The sequence below is a fragment of the Helianthus annuus genome, chromosome 4, assembly GCF_002127325.2.
Source record: "Helianthus annuus cultivar XRQ/B chromosome 4, HanXRQr2.0-SUNRISE, whole genome shotgun sequence".
Classification (NCBI taxonomy): Eukaryota; Viridiplantae; Streptophyta; class Magnoliopsida; order Asterales; family Asteraceae; genus Helianthus; species Helianthus annuus.
Genome location: NC_035436.2, coordinates 47,399,276 through 47,420,904, shown reverse-complemented (window position 1 = coordinate 47,420,904; position 21,629 = coordinate 47,399,276). Strand labels below are relative to the sequence as shown.

The window sequence follows — 21,629 nt, the reverse complement described above, 5'->3', positions numbered from 1 at the left end:
AATTTAAATATTAGCAATCAGTTAAAACATCAGTGTCGATCATACTTCATGCCCATACCAGCCTGTTAACTATCATTCCAGCACACACATATATGTATATGTATATGCATACGTAGTGTGAGGTTCATTGGGGAACACTAAAAAAGTGGGGAACAGTGGGGAACCGACTCAAACGAACTCCGATTGGACTCATTCCAGCGGCGTTGGAACCGTCTCGTCGAACCCTAACTAGGATCTTTTAACTCTAAACCCTAAATCATAACCCCCAAACACTAAATATATTAGGGTTTGGCTTTTAGGGTTTAGCTTTAGGGTTTAGCCTTAGGGTTTAGCCTTAGGGTTTAGCTTTAGGGTTTAGAGTTTAGCTTTAGGGTTTAGGGTTTAGCTTTAGGGTTTAGCTATAGGGTTTAGCTTTAGGTTTAGCCTTTAGGGTTTAGCTTTTAGGGTTTATAGTTTAGATTTTACGGTTTAGCTTAGGTTTTAGCCTTATTTTTTAGCTTTAGGGTTTAGAGTTTAGGAGTTAGGATTTAGGGTTAAGGGTTAAGAGATCTTAGTTAGGGTTCGATGAGCCGGTTCCAACGCCACTGGAATGAGTCCAATCGGAGTTCGTTTGAGCCGGTTCCCCGCTGTTCCCCACTTTTTTAGTGTTCCCCAATGATCCTTCCCTTGCATACGTATATGTGTATATATAAGGCTGGACAATATATATACACACACAAGCCATCCAACATGCATATTTTCCCCCATCCAGAAACCAAAAGGCCTTGGTGTCCACCCATTCTCCATGAGAATGAGTGGTATTCTCTTGTTATAAGTTGTCTTTAATTACCGGACTATGACATAACAGGATCAGAAGTTCAGAACTAAACAATATTTGGCATACGTCTGATATAGTCAAGGGCAGAGCTTTATTAGGGCCGAGGAGTGCCCGGCCATACCAATTTTTCGCTCATAGTGTTAATTTTTGCGAAAATTATTTTCTTTTTATAATGTAAAATATTGAACTTTTAAGAGTCCGACCCCACGAATTTGGATTTTGAGAGTCCGACCCACTGAGTTTTCGTTTAAACTCCGCCATATACACACACATGTATGTATATGTATATATAAATTTGTATACACACAAGAGCATTCATTTCAAAACTCATCCTGAAATCGATTAAACATGTGTACAATGCGCTTTAATGAAAAATGAAAAGCGACCCCCACCCAAAAAAACATTGTTCTTTATTTGATCATTTTATCTCCTCTTTTGAATTTCTTTAGATGGATATAAAAACATGCACATACGCTTTGATGACGGGTCAATAAGGATGGTAATAAGACGAGTATTGGTAACCCTAGTCCCATATCCGATTGTAAAATTGTGTTCCATACTTGTTCTAATATCTATTGGGTATGTTCATATGTTTATATAACTTTATTACCAAGGAACTTAGAAATGGTTATCCAGAAATAAAGTGAATTAGTAAATTATTCTATTAACAAAGACAAAAGAAAATAAAAAGAAAAAGAAAATGTTTGCGGGTATGATTTTAGTGAACGAACAAGTATGTATCTTTGGGCGAACAAGTACTTCTTTGTAGGAATGTTAAAAAAGTTGTTCAATTGAGTTCAAAACATTTTCACATGTAATTTTATTAAATAAAAAACTAATTATTATGTGTTACCTTTGTAGAACAATTATAGAAACATAGTAAACAAAATAATTTTTCAAATGCAATCGAATGCAATGAATACTGACGAATATAAATAAATTTGAATTTAAACTAACTTATAATCAAAACCTTACCAAAAATAGGAAAAAAAATTCGATGCTGAAAACAAAAACTTTATGGCCCATGCAGGTCTCGAACCTGCGACCTTCGCGTTATTAGCACGACGCTCTAACCAACTGAGCTAATAGGCCAGATGCTATTATCTTAATTTTCTGAATAAAATGAAGTGGTTTAGAAATGCAGGAAATAGCCAAAAACACGCTTTGAGCAACTTTTAGCCCGTCCCTTTTTACATTATTTAACTAACCTGTTGAGAATAAAGATAACCAAGATCAACCAGTTCATAAGTAAATTGGTCGAAACACCAAGACACCAACTCTAAATGCCACACCTGATACATCTATATCACTTCTGCAAAATAAGCATATGCTTGGCTCGGGCAATAAACACAATTTGGGCATACGATTGAAAAGAATCTTGTTCAAGATATCAAAAGAATGAAAAAGAGGCGAGTTGTCGGAGCATTAAGATGTTATATGATCTTCTTGCTAACATGGAGTCATGGATGCTAGAGTTTCTACAAAGAATTTGGTCATATACATTGATCAATGGTTTGCTCGAAAAGTATATGATCGAATCACTAGAATTATTCATCATCGCAACCCGTTTCCTAGTTTCTTCAAGCTATATCGTTAACAACGTCCACCAATCATGCCAACACTGCATAAGGCTCTACGCATCCACTCCGAGTGTTATGACTTACTTTGGTGTAACTTTTCTAAAAATATTATCGTATGAAAAATTAATGCCCGTTTAAAAATTTTGGGGAAAAGAAAATAGGAAAATGGCTACATAGCCGTTTCCAATGTTTATTTTGACTTTTATCTTTGGTCATATTTGTGATTTTTTGCAAATAATATTATACTATAATGCGTCAAGAATGCATTAATTAGGGATGATAGAAAAATCTAGAGTTCTTAGGAAATCATAAAGCTTTCTTTAGATATGGTACGGGATCAGTACTGGGTGACACCCGTATGATTACTCATTTCTAATCCCATACAACATCAAGGTGAGTTTTATACCAATTTTCGAGTAATGAAGAAAATTTGAACCACATAAGAATATAAACGGTTACAACTGAAACCCGCGAGGAACCTTGAATTTCGCCCCCTATGATATAAACAGCATTTACAAGATAAAAACTTTGATCATGTTCTGTCCTTAATATTTAATGTCTAGTGAATTTTGAGTATATGGCTTATAAAAGTCTTGTAAATTTTAGTTTCCAATTCTTGGATCAACAGACACGAATGCAAATGAACATACGCTATTATTCGTCAAAACCCAAAGATAAATTCCGAATGCAAGGAACACAAAGATTGAAAACTAATCATAATCATATATGCAGCAAAATAGATAAAAACAGGAACCAAAATTATCAGGAAGATCAATTATAAACCTGTTCTTGTAAAGAAGGTTTTCGGTGCTGGTTAAATCCGGTTTTGTGTTAAGCAAAAAAGTTCCATTGCCGGGAATCGAACCCGGGTCTCCTGGGTGAAAGCCAGATATCCTAACCGCTGGACGACAATGGAATTACTGAAAGATTACACATTATCTAGTCCTATCACATATTAATTTTTGTTACTCTTACGTTAGAATTTATCATGTTGTATATAATAATAGTTTTATATAATTTAGTTGTGTTATAAAATAGAGCTAATAATAGTTACACTTTGAAACTTCTAAATATTTTTATCCCAAAGTTATCAGATTTTTCGAAAAAAATCATTTGTTTACAGATTGAATCCATATTATTATTGTTTATAAACGCCTAATTTCCCTCTTCCTCTGTTCACCGACAACGCCCATTTCCCATCCTCTTTCGACGACCTTTCTCCATCCAACAACTTTGAGATTCTAACCGCCTTGACTGCCACCACCCGTCTTTTCTGTCTCATTGAGTGAACACATAAAATACCAAATTGAGGATGGGTTGTGAGTTGTGACATACGGTCTGTACGTGTGTAATTATGTTATTTAAATACGATCTAAAACACATAAAATCCTAAATAAAAGGTGTGACTTTGATTGTATTTCAGCATGGACTCAAGTTTATGTTCAGTGCGCTCTAGGGTGTGTTTATAAAGGTGTCCAATTTCTATTATGCTTGTATTGGTGATGCCAATCGGCCTATGATTTGTGTGTTCGTATCAAAATTTATTTTATTTCATCAAAAAACCATTGGCAACAAACGTCTAAGGTTCTCATTATCATAACTTGTAAAAGTAAAACAATAATGATACTATATCTTTTAAAATACTATGTATAGAATCTTTTAAACTCCTTGATTCGTTACAAAATCACATTTTAAATCTGGTATCACACTATAATATTATATATCATTAAACAATTAAATAAAATATCTAATTAAAAAAAGTCAAACATGGAGAGAATGTAAGAGCAAGTAGAGTCAATGATATATAGAGACAACTATATTTGACTCGTCGCGTGTTGCGGTGATGTCAAAACTTAAAATAACTCGAATTTGTACCGTGAAATATTTGACCCGATTTGTTTCAGTACAAAACTTACGCCAAAACGTAGATGGACTAAAAACGGACTAAAAATAAGTACGAAAACATATTATATTTGACCTGACTCAATACCAAGAAAAAATACGTCAAAACGTAAACTAAACTTGGATTTATATTGAAACGTAATTAAAAAACACGCAAGAAAATATTATTTATTTTTAAGTTAAAAAATGGTACCGCACGTTGTGGCGGTGTTGAAAAGTAAAGTAACTCGGACTTTTATCGCTTAGTGAAAACGCATTTTATTTGACCCCACTTGTCTTCAAAGAAAATTCATGATAAAATGGAAACTATTTACATCAAAACATAAACAACTTTGATTTACACCAAAACGTACTTAATAAAAAGCACGTAACGAAATAGCGTTATTTAAGTTAAAGAATGGTATCGCACGTTGCCGCGGTGTTAAACCGTAAAGTAATTCAAATTTATACCGCCTAGTGAAAACCTGTTATATTTGACGTAACTTGTTTTCGAAGAAAACTTATGACAAAACATAGACCAACCGAAAACAATTAAAAAAAAGTACAAAAACGTATTATATTAGTACATAAAATAAGCACGAAGGGGGGTCAAAATAACATTTTTCAAAGTTTTTATAAAGCTAAAGGGTGTAAGTGATAATAGAAAATTCTGATGGATTAAGGTAGAAATACCAAAAACAAAAATCTATATATATATATATATATATATATACTATATAAAAACATCTCCTGTTTCTAAAAATGTAATTTTCATCCTATTTTTTAAGATGGCATACCAAAAGCCAGAAGGAATTCTTATATTTTTACACTTTTCTTCCCTTTTCTACCCTTATATAGAAACCAGAACGATGATTGAATGGTTTCAGCGAATTGAAGACGTCCCTTCGTTTCCACTCCTATCCTCTCTACAAATCCCCATTAGACTGAGTGTAGTGGGGCAACCTTTTGAGTGGGCGTCTCGCGACACGTGGCGCCACGTCACATAAGAGGATTTTGACCAAAAAAGGGGGAGTGGGACAACCTTGTTGGGTGGGGCGTCTTGCGACACGTGGATTGATTTATTTTGTCTTTTTTTATGTAAAAGATATAAAAAAAAAGTCCTATTTTTTATAAAAGTCTTTTTTTACTTCCACCAAAATAAAAAAATACATCAACTAAAAAAAATTACTTCAACCAAAATAAAAAAATACATCAACTAAAAAAAAATTACTTCAACCAAAATAAAAAAATACATCAACTAAAAAAAAATTACTTCAACCAAAATAAAAAAAATTACTTCAACAAAGGTTATATTTTTCTCGAATTTCTTGCTTCATTTGCTCGGCTAAAGCGAGCTCGGCTCCAGTAAGGTTTGTCGTGTCGGTTGTTAATATTTGCAAATCAAGTGCTTTTTGACGACTTTCTTTTAGCTTTAGCTTTCGATCCCCGTGTTCTTTTTTTAAGTTGATCCGTTGTTGGCTCGTTTGCAACAAGCCGTCTAACTTATTGGTCACTTTTTCGAACGTTTCGGTGTAGTCGATTCGTACACCGCTAGAAGACGGTTGGGCGGCTTTTTTGGCCCTATCTCGGCCAACCGGCCGTCGTGGTGGTTGAAACGCTTCGGCCTCTTCATGTGGCTCTTCGTTGTCTTCCTCAATGTCGTTGAGATTTATTTGACACCGAGCGTCCGACCCGGTACTTTGATGGTCGTTTGAGGATGAGGTTTTTGACCGCTTAGCCGACGGTTGGCCACGAGTTTTAAATGGATCGAAGGCGATGACTGTGTGAAATTTCGAACTCCTTCTTAAAAATTTCCAAATAGCAAGATAAGGAAACGCCTTCTTGTGTTCGACTCGGAATTCATTTTGGGCGTTTGCTTGGAGCATCGCATCGTCGGAACCACTTTGGCGCACACGCGAGTTACTTAGGCGAGTGTATATTTGGTTGAAACTTTGAATCAAAGGACGCATTTTACGCCACCTCGCGCCGATACCATCGGCATCACGGTATCCATCTTCTTGATCTTCCAACTTGAGGAAAACGTTGTAAATACGAGACCAATATGTTTTTTCCTTTTGATAGTTACTACATCTCGGGTCTTCGGTTATTTCTAGCCAAGCCTTGGACAAGCTCATTTTCTCGTTGGAAGTCCATGGTATCGGTTTGGTTTTCAAGCGTTCTTCACCCGGTGTTTTCCTCTTGTGTGAACGTTTCTTTTTTTGAGGTTCAACATCATTTTGACCGACATCGAACTGGGTCTCCGGAACTTCTTCGTCATCTAAATCAACCACTAGATGGAATACAAACAAAGTTAAAAAAAAAAAAAACATATTCTTTACAAAAAAAATATCTAAAAAATTTTATACCATTTTGTTGTCTCGATCCTCCAACGTTTTGAAAACCACCGGGTTGTTGTGTGTTCCAAGTGGTGAACCCCATATGTTGCGGTATGGGCGTATTGTTGTAGTATACTTGCGGTGTAGGGCTAGCAACGTGCATATTATTGAAATAGGCGTAAAAAGCGGGGTTATTTAAAACGTTTGGGTCCGCCATATCGGGTTGTGGATTGGAAGATTGTGTATTTTGGTTGAAAGGAGGGATGTTGTGGGGATACATTTTGATGAGTTGATAGAAGATTGGTATAAATTTTGATGATTTGAGAGAAGATTGTGGTAAAAATGTGTTTGATATGGGGTATTATTATATATATATATATATGGAACCCATTAAGTCTAACTACCTTTTAAATGAATCTCTACCATTGGATCTTGCTGAAATCAAATCCTAACCATTTAAACTCACATTTTTAACTGCTATTGTGGCAGTTGTTAGCAGTTTTACGGTCCTCCACCTCTTCCCCACGTCCCTGATAACTTCCCCTTGATTCTAGGGTTCCGTCAGTTTCTTTTCACCCATATAACTCACCCTGTCTTCCAAATTCAGTTACTGACTTTCCTCTCTCTCGCTCATGCTTTGTTGCTATTATTCAAGGGACCTCTATTCAATCGACAATTGGCCTCAACTCATTTAGCGGTATGCTCGATGCCCTCTCCATCGCTGGCGATCTTGGGTTTTCAGCTGCTCATCCTCCCTCTCAGGTTAGTTTCGGTTCCCCCATGCTCTTGTAATTGCAGGCCCGTTGATTTGTGCTTCTTACCCACCCATAAATCTACGGGTCCCATCTCCAAATCAATAAGGCAAGAGAGTAGATGCCTCCTACAATTGACAGAGTGAGCAGGGGTTGATTTTACTGATCTAGGGTTCCACCCCTATAAAGGCATCAATTCAACACAGAGAGGAAACCTAACCAAACAACCAGGCTTCAAGGTTTGTTTCACAGTGCTCCAATTTTTAGTATATATTCAAACTCTTATAACTTACGGTCTTGTGTTTTTTCTTAACTAATATTGATTTTAGTGAAATCTTGACATTTCTATGGAGGATTCACAAGATGTCTGTGATCACATTGATAGGTATAATAGTGTATGTCTGACATCAAGTTCTTTTGTCGGTTATCTGATCTACAAACCACAATTCGCGTTTTTTGTTCTTATATAATTTGAATCCTTGGAAATATTCAGTCATCTTCATTGCTCTTAGCTAATTATTGGGGAGTTTACATGCCAATTGTCTTATAGGTTATGGTCAACTACGTTTACGACTGAATTGTACCGAATAGTGGTAGTTTTTCTAGCAATTGACGCTTAATTGCTTCAAGAATATCGTGATGGAGCCTGGAGGATGCAAGCGAGGATCAAAGAACGCCAACAACACCAGATTCTTTTAAAATGCAGGTATGGGCTTTTATCAATTTTCTTTAACACTGTTTTTTGGTATAATTCACCCACAGCTAACTGTCTAATTCTAATTTCTTTATCAGCACCCATCCTGGGTAATAATCTATATAATTTTTGAGTCAGCATGAGGAAGCTGCATCACGAAGGACAGTTTGTCAAATGCAAAGTACTTGGCATTGGCCGTTCTAGGACGGGGGGCTGTTCATGCTGATTTGTCTTTGCACTCATCTTTAGTTGGGATTAATGGGTAAGTATAATACTAACTCTGTTATTTTACATGGTTGTTATTGTGCAAACAAGAACAATGAATTTACTGGAATAATTGTTTGAAGGAATTCTGGAAGTAATCGATATGAAAAGATTGAAAATCTTAATGCTAATATGGTCATAGAGGTAAATACATGTATCCTTTATTTGACTACCCAGCTTTGTTTAGTGTGTGTGTGTCATATTTCAAGAGTTTATCATTTTATAATAGCAACTACTATTTCGCATGGCTTTAAGAGATCCTTTTAAGGGTTATGTTAAAAATATCACACCAAAAGGATGTTTTACTGTTTTATCATGCTTTATAGAAAGCTTAATGCAAACCTGTTTTGTAACGCCCGGCTCTTTTGTACTTTCCATTTATAGAAAGCTTTGTTCGTAATTCTATTTTTGGAAACCTTGTATTCTTGTAATCGTTCCTTTCTTTGTAATCGTTATCAAACCGAGACTTGGATCATTAATGAAGCTTGTATTTTGTTACATTTATGTTATACACACTCTATGTATGCTCGTATGTTCGACTTCGTGAATCAATCAATGTCTAATTGTTATTCTTGGAAACTATGTGCGAAACTCATAATTAAACTAAATTTATGCATTGAACGTGTTTTGAACGAGAACGATACTTAATTTCGACATTCATGCACTCAATTATACTTGGTTTATGATAAACGTACTTGTCTTGCCCTTAAACAATGCTTATATGACAAGAACATTCCCTAAAAACTCTTAAAAACCCTAAACTATGAACTACAGGGGCCAAATTGTCATTTTTCAAACTTAATCCAGAAAATTGGACCCCGTCGCGTAGCGCGACGGGTATGGGGCTTGATGCTCGCGCTACGCGAGCCCCTGTTTTCGGCAGATTGTGTTTCTTGAGCTGATTATGCACGAAATCCCATTAACCAACCTCACCCAATCACCTTTAATCCACCTCTAATCACCTCCAATCACCTTCTAACTCATTCATTATAAATACCCACCTTCTCCAACCCATTTGACACTTTCACAACTCTCTAATCTTCACAAATTCACTCTCAATCTGCAGTAAATCTGAGTTTTGGACAGATTCTTGTAACTTCACTAAAGTGAGTGTAACTTGCTTATTTCTTAACCAAATCACTTGGTTCTTCTTCCTATTGCTTTGTTATGTCCTTGGGTTTGAATCCTTGGTTTTTCCTTGGAAGAATCATGCTTGGATTTGCCCTAAAATGACTAAAACTTTCTGTTTTGTTTACTATTAATCAACAACATGTTATTTCTTATCCAACTTGTGTCTAACACATCTCACACCAATGTCCTAATGCTTACAACCTCTCTTATGGTTGGTTAAGCTTAAAAACATGGTTGAGACACTTAAATCAGAGGTTAAAACCTCACAAACTTTTTGTTTTAATTAGGGTTTTACCCACAAGTAGTGTTCAAGTGTGAAACTTGATGTATGTGTGATGGTTGGTTTAGCCTAGGCTATCCTTCATAAGAATCCGCTCATTACTTGATATTTTTCTATAGATTAGTTGTTGTTATTATTTTAATACTTGTATGTTCATGACCCTCCTTGTTGTTTATAACAACAAGTGTAGTGGTGAACAATAGAGGTGCCTAAATGGAAGCTTGTTCTTCCTACCTCATGTATGTATTCTATGACACAAAGAGGTACCTAAATGGAGACATTAATCTCCTACCTCATGCTTGAATCATAAGACTTGTAAACTATATAATATCTAAGTTATTCTATATGTATACATCTAAGTAACTAAGACTTGATGATGACTTAATAGTTATTTGTTAAGTGGACGTTACATCATCTATGACCATGCCCTTGTTACGACTCTAATGGATCTTAGAATCCATGAAATCATACCAACTCTTTTGAGTTTCAATAGTGTCAAGAACAAGAGTTATGTGTACAAGATGATTATTTTCACCTATGCTACTTTCTATATATTTTAAAAACTCCGAATCTATAATCTTCCGTTATACGCCAAACTCACACACCTTTGCTTTCCCGTGTAGAAGGACAAGGTGCTCCGAACTAATTCATCTACAAACTTGCTCTCGGAATTTCAAGTCACCACTTGTAAACCGTGAGTATACTCGTACTTTTCCCCTTTTTACTTTTACCACTTTTGGGGGTGTAACATGTTTACCTATTGAAACTTACACATGAACTTTTGTCTAAACACATGAACATTCCTATAACATGCTTGTATATGTGATGACTTGATACTTTAAATTTGGGTGATTCTTATGTGTTGAACTTATCATTAACTTCGTACGAGCCAAACCTTGACATATGTAGCGCTATAGGATTAACGACCCGCCTCTACTGAAACTTTGGTTATGTCATGAGCAAGTTGTGTTTTCTTGGTTTGATATGTTAGACACATGCCATATTTAATGTTTATCTTGAATCGCATGCTTGCTATGAGGAATTGTTCACACTTTTATCTTATGCTATGTATGTACCAAACTTGTATACTCGCCTTTGCTTTTGCATTGAATTGTATTTTAAACATGTTACAGGTTGATGATGATGAAATGAAAGAGGTAGCACGATGCCTAGATACACACTTTAGACGTTAGGTTTAATATGTTGTATCGAATTTTGGTTATGTTGGTTTGTTATTTTGATTAAACTTGTTGTTATTTGGGATCTTGTATTGATGACTACTTGAAGTTTGGAAATGAAATTTGGATTATTAAATTATTGTCACAAATAGCGTTATGATGTCTCGAGCAATCTTCACACTTCGTCTCATCCCGATGTTTCCGCCATTGGTTGGGGTGTGACAGATTGGTATCAGAGCCATAACTATAGGGAATTAGGAAAAATTGCCATGCTTTTGCCCTAATCTATAGTCCTAGGAATTTTGTCTCTTATTTGTTGTTTAAAACTTTTGTACTCTACCATGCATGCTTCCTAGCTACACTTCTTGTTATTAAACTTATGCGCCTTTCCTAAGGCTAACACGAATACACTTATGCTATTTTATACTCTTGTGACATCAACGAGACAACTTTACCAAAATAGGCGTGAAACCCACAATTTGGTAAACGACTCTCACTCTACCTTTAATCTATTTTTGCACGAAATTTCACCATTAAGCTAGGAGTGACATCCACAACTTAATGGTAATTTCCATTTCAACTCTAGTGGACCCTTGTCAAAGTGTCAAAATTTTATCTTGGCCGACAAGTACCAACCACATTTAGGGTACGAAATCGTCAAGTTAGGGGTGAAACCCGCATCTTGTCGATTAAGTCCCATTCCTTGATTTTTATTCTCGCCAAAGTCCCGAATGTTCCAATCATTTAGAGATGTGTAGTAACCGGAAGGGTAAGATACCGTTAATCGCTTCTCGATGAGAGTATCTTACTTATAGGCCAAAGCACAATATCTCTAAATCGAAAGGACTTTCGACCCACTTTGGAATTGTCAACGTTTCTCTACCCGAAACAATCCTATGTTTTATTGAGCCTCTCTTTTATGTATCTCAATTTATATGTGATTTTTATACTTGAACGTTCATTCATTTCCAAATGTCGTTTTAATCATTTCGCACGTTATCGCAATCACAAACAATAATAATCCCTCGTGAACAAACTAAATTTACAATGCTTTCATTTACTCATGTTATGTTATGTGGAATTCATGATTATGCTATATGAGACGTTTAAACTTTTATACTATGCAAATCAACTTGAATCTTTACGCTATGTGACCCTTTATGCTATGTGATCAATTTCATTTTCTTAAACAAACATTATGACCAAGTCTCATCTACTCCCTCTTTTCGAATTCGAATCATTTTTTGAAATTTCATTTTCTACGCATATATCGTATAAATACTTTATCATACATTTATACATTATTTACATGCTTGATTTCACAAAATCTTATTTATACCCCTTGTAACAATAAATGGAGACATATCATCAAGATGGGAGTGATTTCCTTACCTTGACGACTAACTCCGCTTCTTTTCTCATCTTACAACGGCCTCGCCAACGTATTAGGGGTGATTCCCTTACTTAGGTGATCGTTACCAATATTTTCCTTAATAGACTATATTATGTAAACATGATCACGTTTATATCTAAATCGTTTATCATTAGGCAAATCTCTATTTATTTCAGCATGCATTGTTTATATGAACGAATTCCTTATCCTACAATATATATATATATATATATATATATTTTTTATAGCTCACACACACGAAATTCTTAACCTTTACCATAAATGCTTATGCCTCGATTTTCAAAAATTACGAAATGCTACTTATCAACCTAGTTGGTTTAATAAATCCATTGCCCACGAAATTTTGTATCCAACGTAACTATTAAAAAAAAAAAAAACTCATCTCATGTCCTTAAACTAGAGATTTTCTATTTTCAATTGGGAATCAAACCAACTTTTTCGCGCACACCTACGAAAAATATACCAATGTTATTCAATCATTTACTAAAATTTCTTTCAAAATCAGTAAAATGTTTTATTAAAGACGTTTTTTTTCAACAATCATTAAGATCATATACCAAAATCCTTTTCTTAAGAATCGACGTTGTGACAAAAATCTCTAAACTTCGAATTTCTCCTCTAGTGCAAGACAATTTAAAACGATGCAAACTTATTTACTTCTAGAACCTTTTCAACCATTATTCAATACGTCAATTTAATTTAAAATGTGTGGGCAAGGAAACTTCATAAGAAACAACCATCTTCAACATGTGTAATCTTTTTTTTTTAAAACAAGAGTAGCATTTCCTTTTCGTTCACAAAGTATAACACACATAACCAATAGATATTTTATACTCTCTTTACATTTATGAACTAGATTCTATATTTCATGTCAACTCAATCTTTTTTTGATTTTTAATTAAACGTCACGCCTTGCTCAAAACAACTATATATGTAAATCATTTTATGTGCTTAGGTTTATATCTCGTGACAATTACACTTATACCCTCATTTTTACCTTCATACTCAAAACTTCTTGGCCTTTCTTTTCATGTTTAAATTCGTATATTACGATCCATATCATAAACAAAATCATTACGTATTACACTCATATCCATATTCGTATTTCTGCATCTTATGTCTACACCTATATTTATATTTACACATTTATGTTAATTGTCATAATCATATCTATATCCATACGTCTTATATTATACTCGTGTTCCCAAGTTATACATTTACATTATACTTATGTCCAAGTTTATATTCATATTAATACGATTATACTTACACTCACATTTATACTATTACGTTTACGCTAATATTCATATTCATGTTTATACTCATGTATCCTACTGGTACTTATACCTATACAACTATGCTTAAACTTATATTCACATCCATATATTTTCCTCATACCAATACCATTATGTTTATACTTAAATTCATAGTTATACTCACATATATACTCATTTTCATACACGCCATGCTAATACTTTTACTCATGGCATACGTTTTTGTATTTATGCTCACATGCGTACTCATATTTAAACTTATACTATGCTCATGCTATTTGGAACACAAGTGTGCTTATATGCTATATCTCTATACACGCAATATTATTTTCGAAATTCATGCATACCTTGATTCATACGCAACTAGTACAAGATATGCGGATCATACGACGATTGGTATAATCACGGGTGCACACGGGGTTATAGTAATGGCCGTATGAGAACCATAGAGTGTACTACTGTGTATGGTAAGGCACAGAACGTAACATTGCACGAAATATGAAACAGACGTCACATGGTCAAAACATGGTGGATACACCGCTGGTACTTCCTATATATAAGTGTTTTCACCATGTTACCAAAATTTCATAAAACGTGCTATGAGAAATTCAGTGTTTTACAGACCATTTAGACCTATTACAACCTTAGACAACTCACAAACGCATTATATTCGATTATTCTTGACGAGACCTCATCTTTTCCCTACGTCTTCCTAAATTTCGGGACGAAATTTCCTAAAGGAGGGGAGACTGTAACGCCCGGCTCTTTTGTACTTTCCATTTATAGAAAGCTTTGTTCGTAATTCTATTTTTGGAAACCTTGTATTCTTGTAATCGTTCCTTTCTTTGTAATCGTTATCAAACCGAGACTTGGATCATTAATGAAGCTTGTATTTTGTTACATTTATGTTATACACACTCTATGTATGCTCGTATGTTCGACTTCGTGAATCAATCAATGTCTAATTGTTATTCTTGGAAACTATGTGCGAAACTCATAATTAAACTAAATTTATGCATTGAACGTGTTTTGAACGAGAACGATACTTAATTTTGACATTCATGCACTCAATTATACTTGGTTTATGATAAACGTACTTGTCTTGCCCTTAAACAATGCTTATATGACAAGAACATTCCCTAAAAACTCTTAAAAACCCTAAACTATGAACTACAGGGGCCAAATTGTCATTTTTCAAACTTAATCCAGAAAATTGGACCCCGTCGCGTAGCGCGACGGGTATGGGGCTTGATGCTCGCGCTACGCGAGCCCCTGTTTTCGGCAGATTGTGTTTCTTGAGCTGATTATGCACGAAATCCCATTAACCAACCTCACCCAATCACCTTTAATCCACCTCTAATCACCTCCAATCACCTTCTAACTCATTCATTATAAATACCCACCTTCTCCAACCCATTTGACACTTTCACAACTCTCTAATCTTCACAAATTCACTCTCAATCTGCAGTAAATCTGAGTTTTGGACAGATTCTTGTAACTTCACTAAAGTGAGTGTAACTTGCTTATTTCTTAACCAAATCACTTGGTTCTTCTTCCTATTGCTTTGTTATGTCCTTGGGTTTGAATCCTTGGTTTTTCCTTGGAAGAATCATGCTTGGATTTGCCCTAAAATGGACTAAAACTTTCTGTTTTGTTTACTATTAATCAACAACATGTTATTTCTTATCCAACTTGTGTCTAACACATCTCACACCAATGTCCTAATGCTTACAACCTCTCTTATGGTTGGTTAAGCTTAAAAACATGGTTGAGACACTTAAATCAGAGGTTAAAACCTCACAAACTTTTTGTTTTAATTAGGGTTTTACCCACAAGTAGTGTTCAAGTGTGAAACTTGATGTATGTGTGATGGTTGGTTTAGCCTAGGCTATCCTTCATAAGAATCCGCTCATTACTTGATATTTTTCTATAGATTAGTTGTTGTTATTATTTTAATACTTGTATGTTCATGACCCTCCTTGTTGTTTATAACAACAAGTGTAGTGGTGAACAATAGAGGTGCCTAAATGGAAGCTTGTTCTTCCTACCTCATGTATGTATTCTATGACACAAAGAGGTACCTAAATGGAGACATTAATCTCCTACCTCATGCTTGAATCATAAGACTTGTAAACTATATAATATCTAAGTTATTCTATATGTATACATCTAAGTAACTAAGACTTGATGATGACTTAATAGTTATTTGTTAAGTGGACGTTACATCATCTATGACCATGCCCTTGTTACGACTCTAATGGATCTTAGAATCCATGAAATCATACCAACTCTTTTGAGTTTCAATAGTGTCAAGAACAAGAGTTATGTGTACAAGATGATTATTTTCACCTATGCTACTTTCTATATATTTTAAAAACTCCGAATCTATAATCTTCCGTTATACGCCAAACTCACACACCTTTGCTTTCCCGTGTAGAAGGACAAGGTGCTCCGAACTAATTCATCTACAAACTTGCTCTCGGAATTTCAAGTCACCACTTGTAAACCGTGAGTATACTCGTACTTTCCCCCTTTTTACTTTTACCACTTTTGGGGGTGTAACATGTTTACCTATTGAAACTTACACATGAACTTTTGTCTAAACACATGAACATTCCTATAACATGCTTGTATATGTGATGACTTGATACTTTAAATTTGGGTGATTCTTATGTGTTGAACTTATCATTAACTTCGTACGAGCCAAACCTTGACATATGTAGCGCTATATGATTAACGACCCGCCTCTACTGAAACTTTGGTTATGTCATGAGCAAGTTGCGTTTTCTTGGTTTGATATGTTAGACACATGCCATATTTAATGTTTATCTTGAATCGCATGCTTGCTATGAGGAATTGTTCACACTTTTATCTTATGCTATGTATGTACCAAACTTGTATACTCGCCTTTGCTTTTGCATTGAATTGTATTTTAAACATGTTACAGGTTGATGATGATGAAATGAAAGAGGTAGCACGATGCCTAGATACACACTTTAGACGTTAGGTTTAATATGTTGTATCGAATTTTGGTTATGTTGGTTTGTTATTTTGATTAAACTTGTTGTTATTTGGGATCTTGTATTGATGACTACTTGAAGTTTGGAAATGAAATTTGGATTATTAAATTATTGTCACAAATAGCGTTATGATGTCTCGAGCAATCTTCACACTTCGTCTCATCCCGATGTTTCCGCCATTGGTTGGGGTGTGACATGTTTCTACCGGCTCTGTTTTGCTACCTTTATTTCTAAACAATTGATGACCACCTAGAAATCGAAGCATGGTATCGCTTTTTACAAAATCACTACTGCTATTTATACACCACTCTATTCATTTTTAACACATTTAGTTTCCCCTTCAAAATAAAAATAAAAACTAATACAAAATTCAAAGTTTGACTTGCAGATACACAACACAAATATCACCAATCTTTTTTCATACACATACAAAAAAAAAAACCCATACTGGTACCATGTCATTTCTCTATACACGTGAGATATGCTTGCCACCTGTGTCAGTTTACAATGTTTTTGTTGTAGATCCTTGTGTAATAAGACTAACCGGTATGGTGTGCCTCATCCCCAAGGGGATAGGCCGCCACGTCACCGCCACGTAAGCGGGGGCTTAAAGGGGATGGACCTAGGGGGTGGGGGATGAACCCCTTTATATATATATATGTGTGTATGTATAGGTGTGTGTGTGTGGGAGTGAGGGGCGTGGAACCCGGCTTGTGGACGACGGAGATGACGGGCCTGGCCTGACGCTGGAGCAAGGGGGTGGGGAAGACGGGGCGGCGAGATGGCGATGGGCATGGGGACGACCCCCATACCGTTTAGTCTAATAATAAGCTTTGCCATTACTTTTCAGATATCTTATGTTTGCTGCAAGAGCCTGAGAAATTGCATGCTTACGTAGGACAGATCGGTGGTATGAAGCATATGTAAGTCCTTTTTGTTTAATACTATCAGCAATTTCTTATTATTTATTTTGAAATTTACATCTAAACTATTTATATTGTATGAGCTTCAACTAATTGACTGATCTCTTACCCAATTCAATCCATACACTATATTTTGGCACCTTGTATGTCATTACTTAGACATGTCTCTTATATATATATGTATATATATATATTTCAAATATTGTCTATAAACACATAATTAGGTGTGTTATTTATTATTATTTTTCTTGCTAAAACAGATACATGCTGATGGAAAAACTACCATGTATGTTCATGATAGAAAAGCAATTATGAGCCAGTTTTATGGTGATAATTATGAAGTTGATCTGTAATTTGTTCAGAATGTTCTAATTATCTATACGACTATACAGGATGACAATTTGGCATGTTGTAACAGGTCGACAAAGAGATTGCCATGCAACACAATACAATAAGAAGAGTAGTGATGACATCTTTGTTAAACTGGTGATATATCATATATTAATAAAAATATTCAGATTTATTTATAGCTACATTTTGCAACTATTATATTATTGATGAAACTTTCCACACATTTAGGTTTTCTTTTCAAATGATGTTTTTGTTAGAATACGAAAGATAAAATAATTATGTCATTATGACACCAAAATGCCCGTCCACCGGACGGGTATTAAACTAGTTTATAAAGGTTGGATTTAAAAAAAAAATAAAAAAGCTTGGCCAAACTATCCGTTGGCAACGGATACATTGTGGGAAAGTGTGAGAGTTGGGCGACGTGGTTGAGTCGGGCAAGAGGGGGTCGCCACCCAAGTCGCCCCCAGGGGCGGTGTTCCAGGCGATCTGGGGTGGGAGTCGCCCCACTCCCCTCAGTCTTACAACCTCGAGCCCTAGCAAAGTTCAATTCACTCTCTCTCCAATCTTATTTTTTCTCTCGATCTTGAACCCTAGCCTCCTCTATCCCTCTCCATTTGGATGGCGAATAACTGGAGATGTAGAACACCGATTCAAAGAAATCCTAACCGATTTGTAGGTTTGTTCCCATTCTTGTTCCTGATCTTGTTTTAGTTCTTGTTGTTCAAATATTGTTATAGAATCTGTTAATTTTTTGTAACAAGTGAATTTTATGGCCGACCGTCCGATCAACGTTTCAGAAGGCGGTGGCATCTGGTGTAGATCCGACATCGTTTGACGGTAAAGATTGGGGCGTATCCGTTCGAGAATATCTTTTTCAAAACGACGCCGTCAGTCAGGTGATTCTAGGGTTTATGAATTTGAAAACGACGACGTTCTAGGGTTTATGATTGTGACTACTTTTTTCAATCACCCTGTTGTTTTGCGGGTGCTGATTTTTTCCTTAGTTGGATTATTTTTATTTTATTTTATTTTAAATATTGTTGACTAATTTGAGTATTTGATGATAATTTCTTCAGGTTCCGATTCTGACTCATTCAACGGTTAAATGGGTTCAGGGTTAGTTCGGTTTCGTGACGATTCTGAATTAGAACAGGTTCAAAATTGAGATGCTAATTACTCAAAGGTCCCACTTTTGAATCTTGTATTAAATTACGATTGTTGTTATTATAATTTATCTTTTGTAGAATGAAGGGACATAGAATACCAACAAATTCACAGATGTTGAATTTACACCAAATATTGAATTCACAAACAGTGTAAAATCATCTAATTCGAATTTTAGTTTAACAATAGTTAACGGTCTTGCTAAAGTTGAAGGAGCATCGAATGATAATTGAGTATCGAATGATAATTTGGGGAATAAGCTACCGTTTTTCCGATTATAATTTTCCCTTTTAGTTTTATTCGACTATTTCTGTTACAGTGATCATTGGTATAATGCTTCATCTTCCATTATGTATTGTTATATTATGTTTTCTGGTTATCAAGTTTAGTTGTATCTCACATGAGAGTTGTTGGTCTTAACATAACTGATACATGGGAACCACTACAGGAGGACTTACTTGGTAAGATCATCTTGTGCTTTTATATATTAAAAAGAATGGTCTTTGTCGTTGCTATAATATGACGGTGGCAAATGTGTGCCATATCATAAAAATATGATTATGGTTTTTTTATTTAAGTTTTGTGTTTTTGCAGTCTAGAAACTACCATGCATATATCAGTGATCGCTATAACTCTCTCTAAGGACGGAACTGAATACATCAGTTATTGGGTGAGTTGGTTTATTATTGTTGAATGTTCTTTTTAGTTATAGTTTTGCAGTAATGATTATTTTTAAAATATATGTGTTAGTGTCAAATGGATCAAATAAAAATGTTCGCGAAAAGGGAAACAAGACAGGTGGGTGAAATGGGTTGAAATAAGAATATTCCAAAGTTTATTTTAGTTGCCTATAGACGTCTGCGTTGTTTGATTCAGTTTAGCATACTAACATTCTTGTCCATGTTAAACATAGTAATTTTTATAATTTTTTTTAGAATATTTTTCATTCATAATTGACTTTGTCAAGTTACATTAATACAGAAGGTAGACGGGCAACAAGCTGCGCCGCCAACCCCCTTCTGAATTGCAAACCCTAATCTTCCAAAGACAAACCCCGGGGGATGAACATAGTAACTGATTTCTATTTTATAAACTAGCAATTAAATTTTTTCTCGAATTTAAAGTTTAAAAACTTCATTTACCGGACTAAACTTTAAAGTAAAAGTAATTTTGTAACAGAGTAGCATACCACTAACTAAATGTATAGTGCCTGGTAAACAGAGAAATAGGAGGTTGAACCTGGAAAAGAATCATTAAACACTTTGGTGGAAGAAGGAATCGAGCATAAACCACAAAAGGCTACAAAAGAGCAAAGAAGAAGGTTCTAATAAGAAAAAAGAAAATGATATTAATGTTAGTAAGCTCGTGTCTGGGCCAAAACTATTTTTGCCAGGTTCACCCGTAAACATTTGATGCAAAGACTTTTTTCATCGCAATAAATATTTGACGCAAATATAATTACTGTGTGGTTGTTTCTTAATTTTAGCGAATTCTTATGATGATTTAACACAAAGTCGAGACAATAATCGAAGTTTAATGGCCATTCTTTTTTTGTTTTACTGAACTAGCCTACAACACCATTGGAGCACTATCAGTATATCAACAAACTCTAATTGAACCTTGGCTCAATTTCATTAGTTCAAAGCTTTCATTCAATTTCTCATCCATTGTTGAGGTGACTACCCCTTTCTCTATAGGTTCATATACCGAATCGATACAAACCTAATTCTCCCATGTATTGACCGCCACAACGTGTGGACACCACCATCTTATACTTTAAGAATATGTTATTATTATATAATAATGATGAACAAATGTCCCATTTAGCCAATGCTTCAGCCCGACTCATAAATGGTTCCCTTTTGCCCTATGAATTGAAAAACTAAAGAGAAAACGAGAACAAAGCTACGACACGTTGACTCCGCCGCAACGCGCGGGTTCCCCACTAGTATAAATAAAAAACAAAAACCAAAAAGAAAAAGAAAAAAAACATAACCATTACTACAGTAAAAATCCATTTTGAAACTGATATTATAATTTGGTTGTAGCTTGACGATGTAAGAATAAAAAAATGTATATACATGCGGATAAAAAATTTGACGATGCAAAAATGTTTCACATAAAAAAATGACTAAAATGAATCCATATTCAAACCTATTGCCATAAATCATACAAACCCAGGTAGATTTATAACCTTTTAACCTGAATGTCTAACATGGATTTCTTTTATATTCGTTTCAACTACACTATCGAGCGGGTTAAAAAGTTCATACCCTTACTAATAAAAAAATTTGTGCCAAAGACTTCAAATGCCATCAAACCCCTCTAGATTCCGTTTTATTCACATAATCTTGTACGATTACAATTTATTCAATTTATAATAATAATAATAACTAGTTGATGCCCCGCCCGCGTAGCGGGGCGATGGCCGAATAATTCTCAATCAATCAAAAAGACACTGCTATAATTTTGCTAGGAAAAAAAAACTAAAACTATATTTTTCGGATTAGGGCAAAACTGTAATTTTTCAGGACTAATGAGCGAGTGTTAGGCGGCTACTTGACCCG

The 21,629-nt window shown here is 35.0% G+C and overlaps 1 protein-coding gene, 2 long non-coding RNA genes and 2 other non-coding genes across 15 annotated transcripts; 2 read left to right on the top strand and 3 right to left on the bottom strand.

The window, feature by feature from the left end:
• Window positions 1-1,835: 1,835 nt before the first annotated feature.
• On the bottom strand, window positions 1,836-1,909 carry TRNAI-AAU. The gene has a single exon. It is a non-coding gene; the product is annotated as a tRNA-Ile (tRNA).
• A 1,332-nt stretch (window positions 1,910-3,241) lies between these two features.
• TRNAE-UUC lies at window positions 3,242-3,313 on the bottom strand. The gene has a single exon. It is a non-coding gene; the product is annotated as a tRNA-Glu (tRNA).
• Window positions 3,314-5,402: 2,089 nt separating this feature from the next.
• LOC110933300 (glutathione S-transferase T3-like) lies at window positions 5,403-6,969 on the bottom strand. The gene is made up of 2 exons (XM_022176530.2): window positions 6,645-6,969; window positions 5,403-6,568 (listed from the first exon to the last, which is right to left on the bottom strand). The coding sequence occupies exons 1-2, from the start codon at window positions 6,892-6,894 to the stop codon at window positions 5,577-5,579; spliced, it is 1,242 nt and encodes a 413-aa protein (XP_022032222.1). The 5' UTR covers window positions 6,895-6,969; the 3' UTR covers window positions 5,403-5,576.
• Window positions 6,970-7,688: 719 nt separating this feature from the next.
• On the top strand, window positions 7,689-16,902 carry LOC110934597. Of its 3 annotated transcripts, XR_004891010.1 has the most exons (5): window positions 7,689-7,751; window positions 7,917-8,072; window positions 8,159-8,322; window positions 8,408-8,468; window positions 16,875-16,902. It is a non-coding gene; the product is annotated as an uncharacterized LOC110934597 (long non-coding RNA). The 3 variants fall into 3 exon arrangements; XR_002588467.2 differs by lacking the exon at window positions 8,408-8,468; XR_004891009.1 differs by having other exon boundaries at window positions 8,159-8,468.
• A 900-nt stretch (window positions 16,903-17,802) lies between these two features.
• Window positions 17,803-20,520, top strand: LOC110936269. 9 transcript variants are annotated; one of them, XR_004891006.1, is made up of 5 exons: window positions 17,803-17,871; window positions 17,937-18,574; window positions 18,696-18,794; window positions 18,975-19,732; window positions 19,813-20,520. It is a non-coding gene; the product is annotated as an uncharacterized LOC110936269 (long non-coding RNA). The 9 variants fall into 9 exon arrangements; XR_002589878.2 differs by having other exon boundaries at window positions 17,812-18,574; window positions 18,975-19,523; window positions 19,657-19,732; window positions 20,284-20,520; XR_002589877.2 differs by having other exon boundaries at window positions 17,812-18,574; window positions 18,975-19,523; window positions 19,657-19,732; window positions 20,270-20,520.
• The last annotated feature ends 1,109 nt before the right edge of the window (window positions 20,521-21,629 follow it).

Coding starts and splice junctions, on each gene's coding strand:
- LOC110933300 (XM_022176530.2), bottom strand. CDS start 6,894: ATGTATCCCCACAACATCCCTCCTTTCAACCAAAATACACAATCTTCC. Junction 6,569..6,644: donor AGGATCGAGACAACAAAATG/GTATAAAATTTT, acceptor TATTCCATCTAG/TGGTTGATTTAGATGACGAA.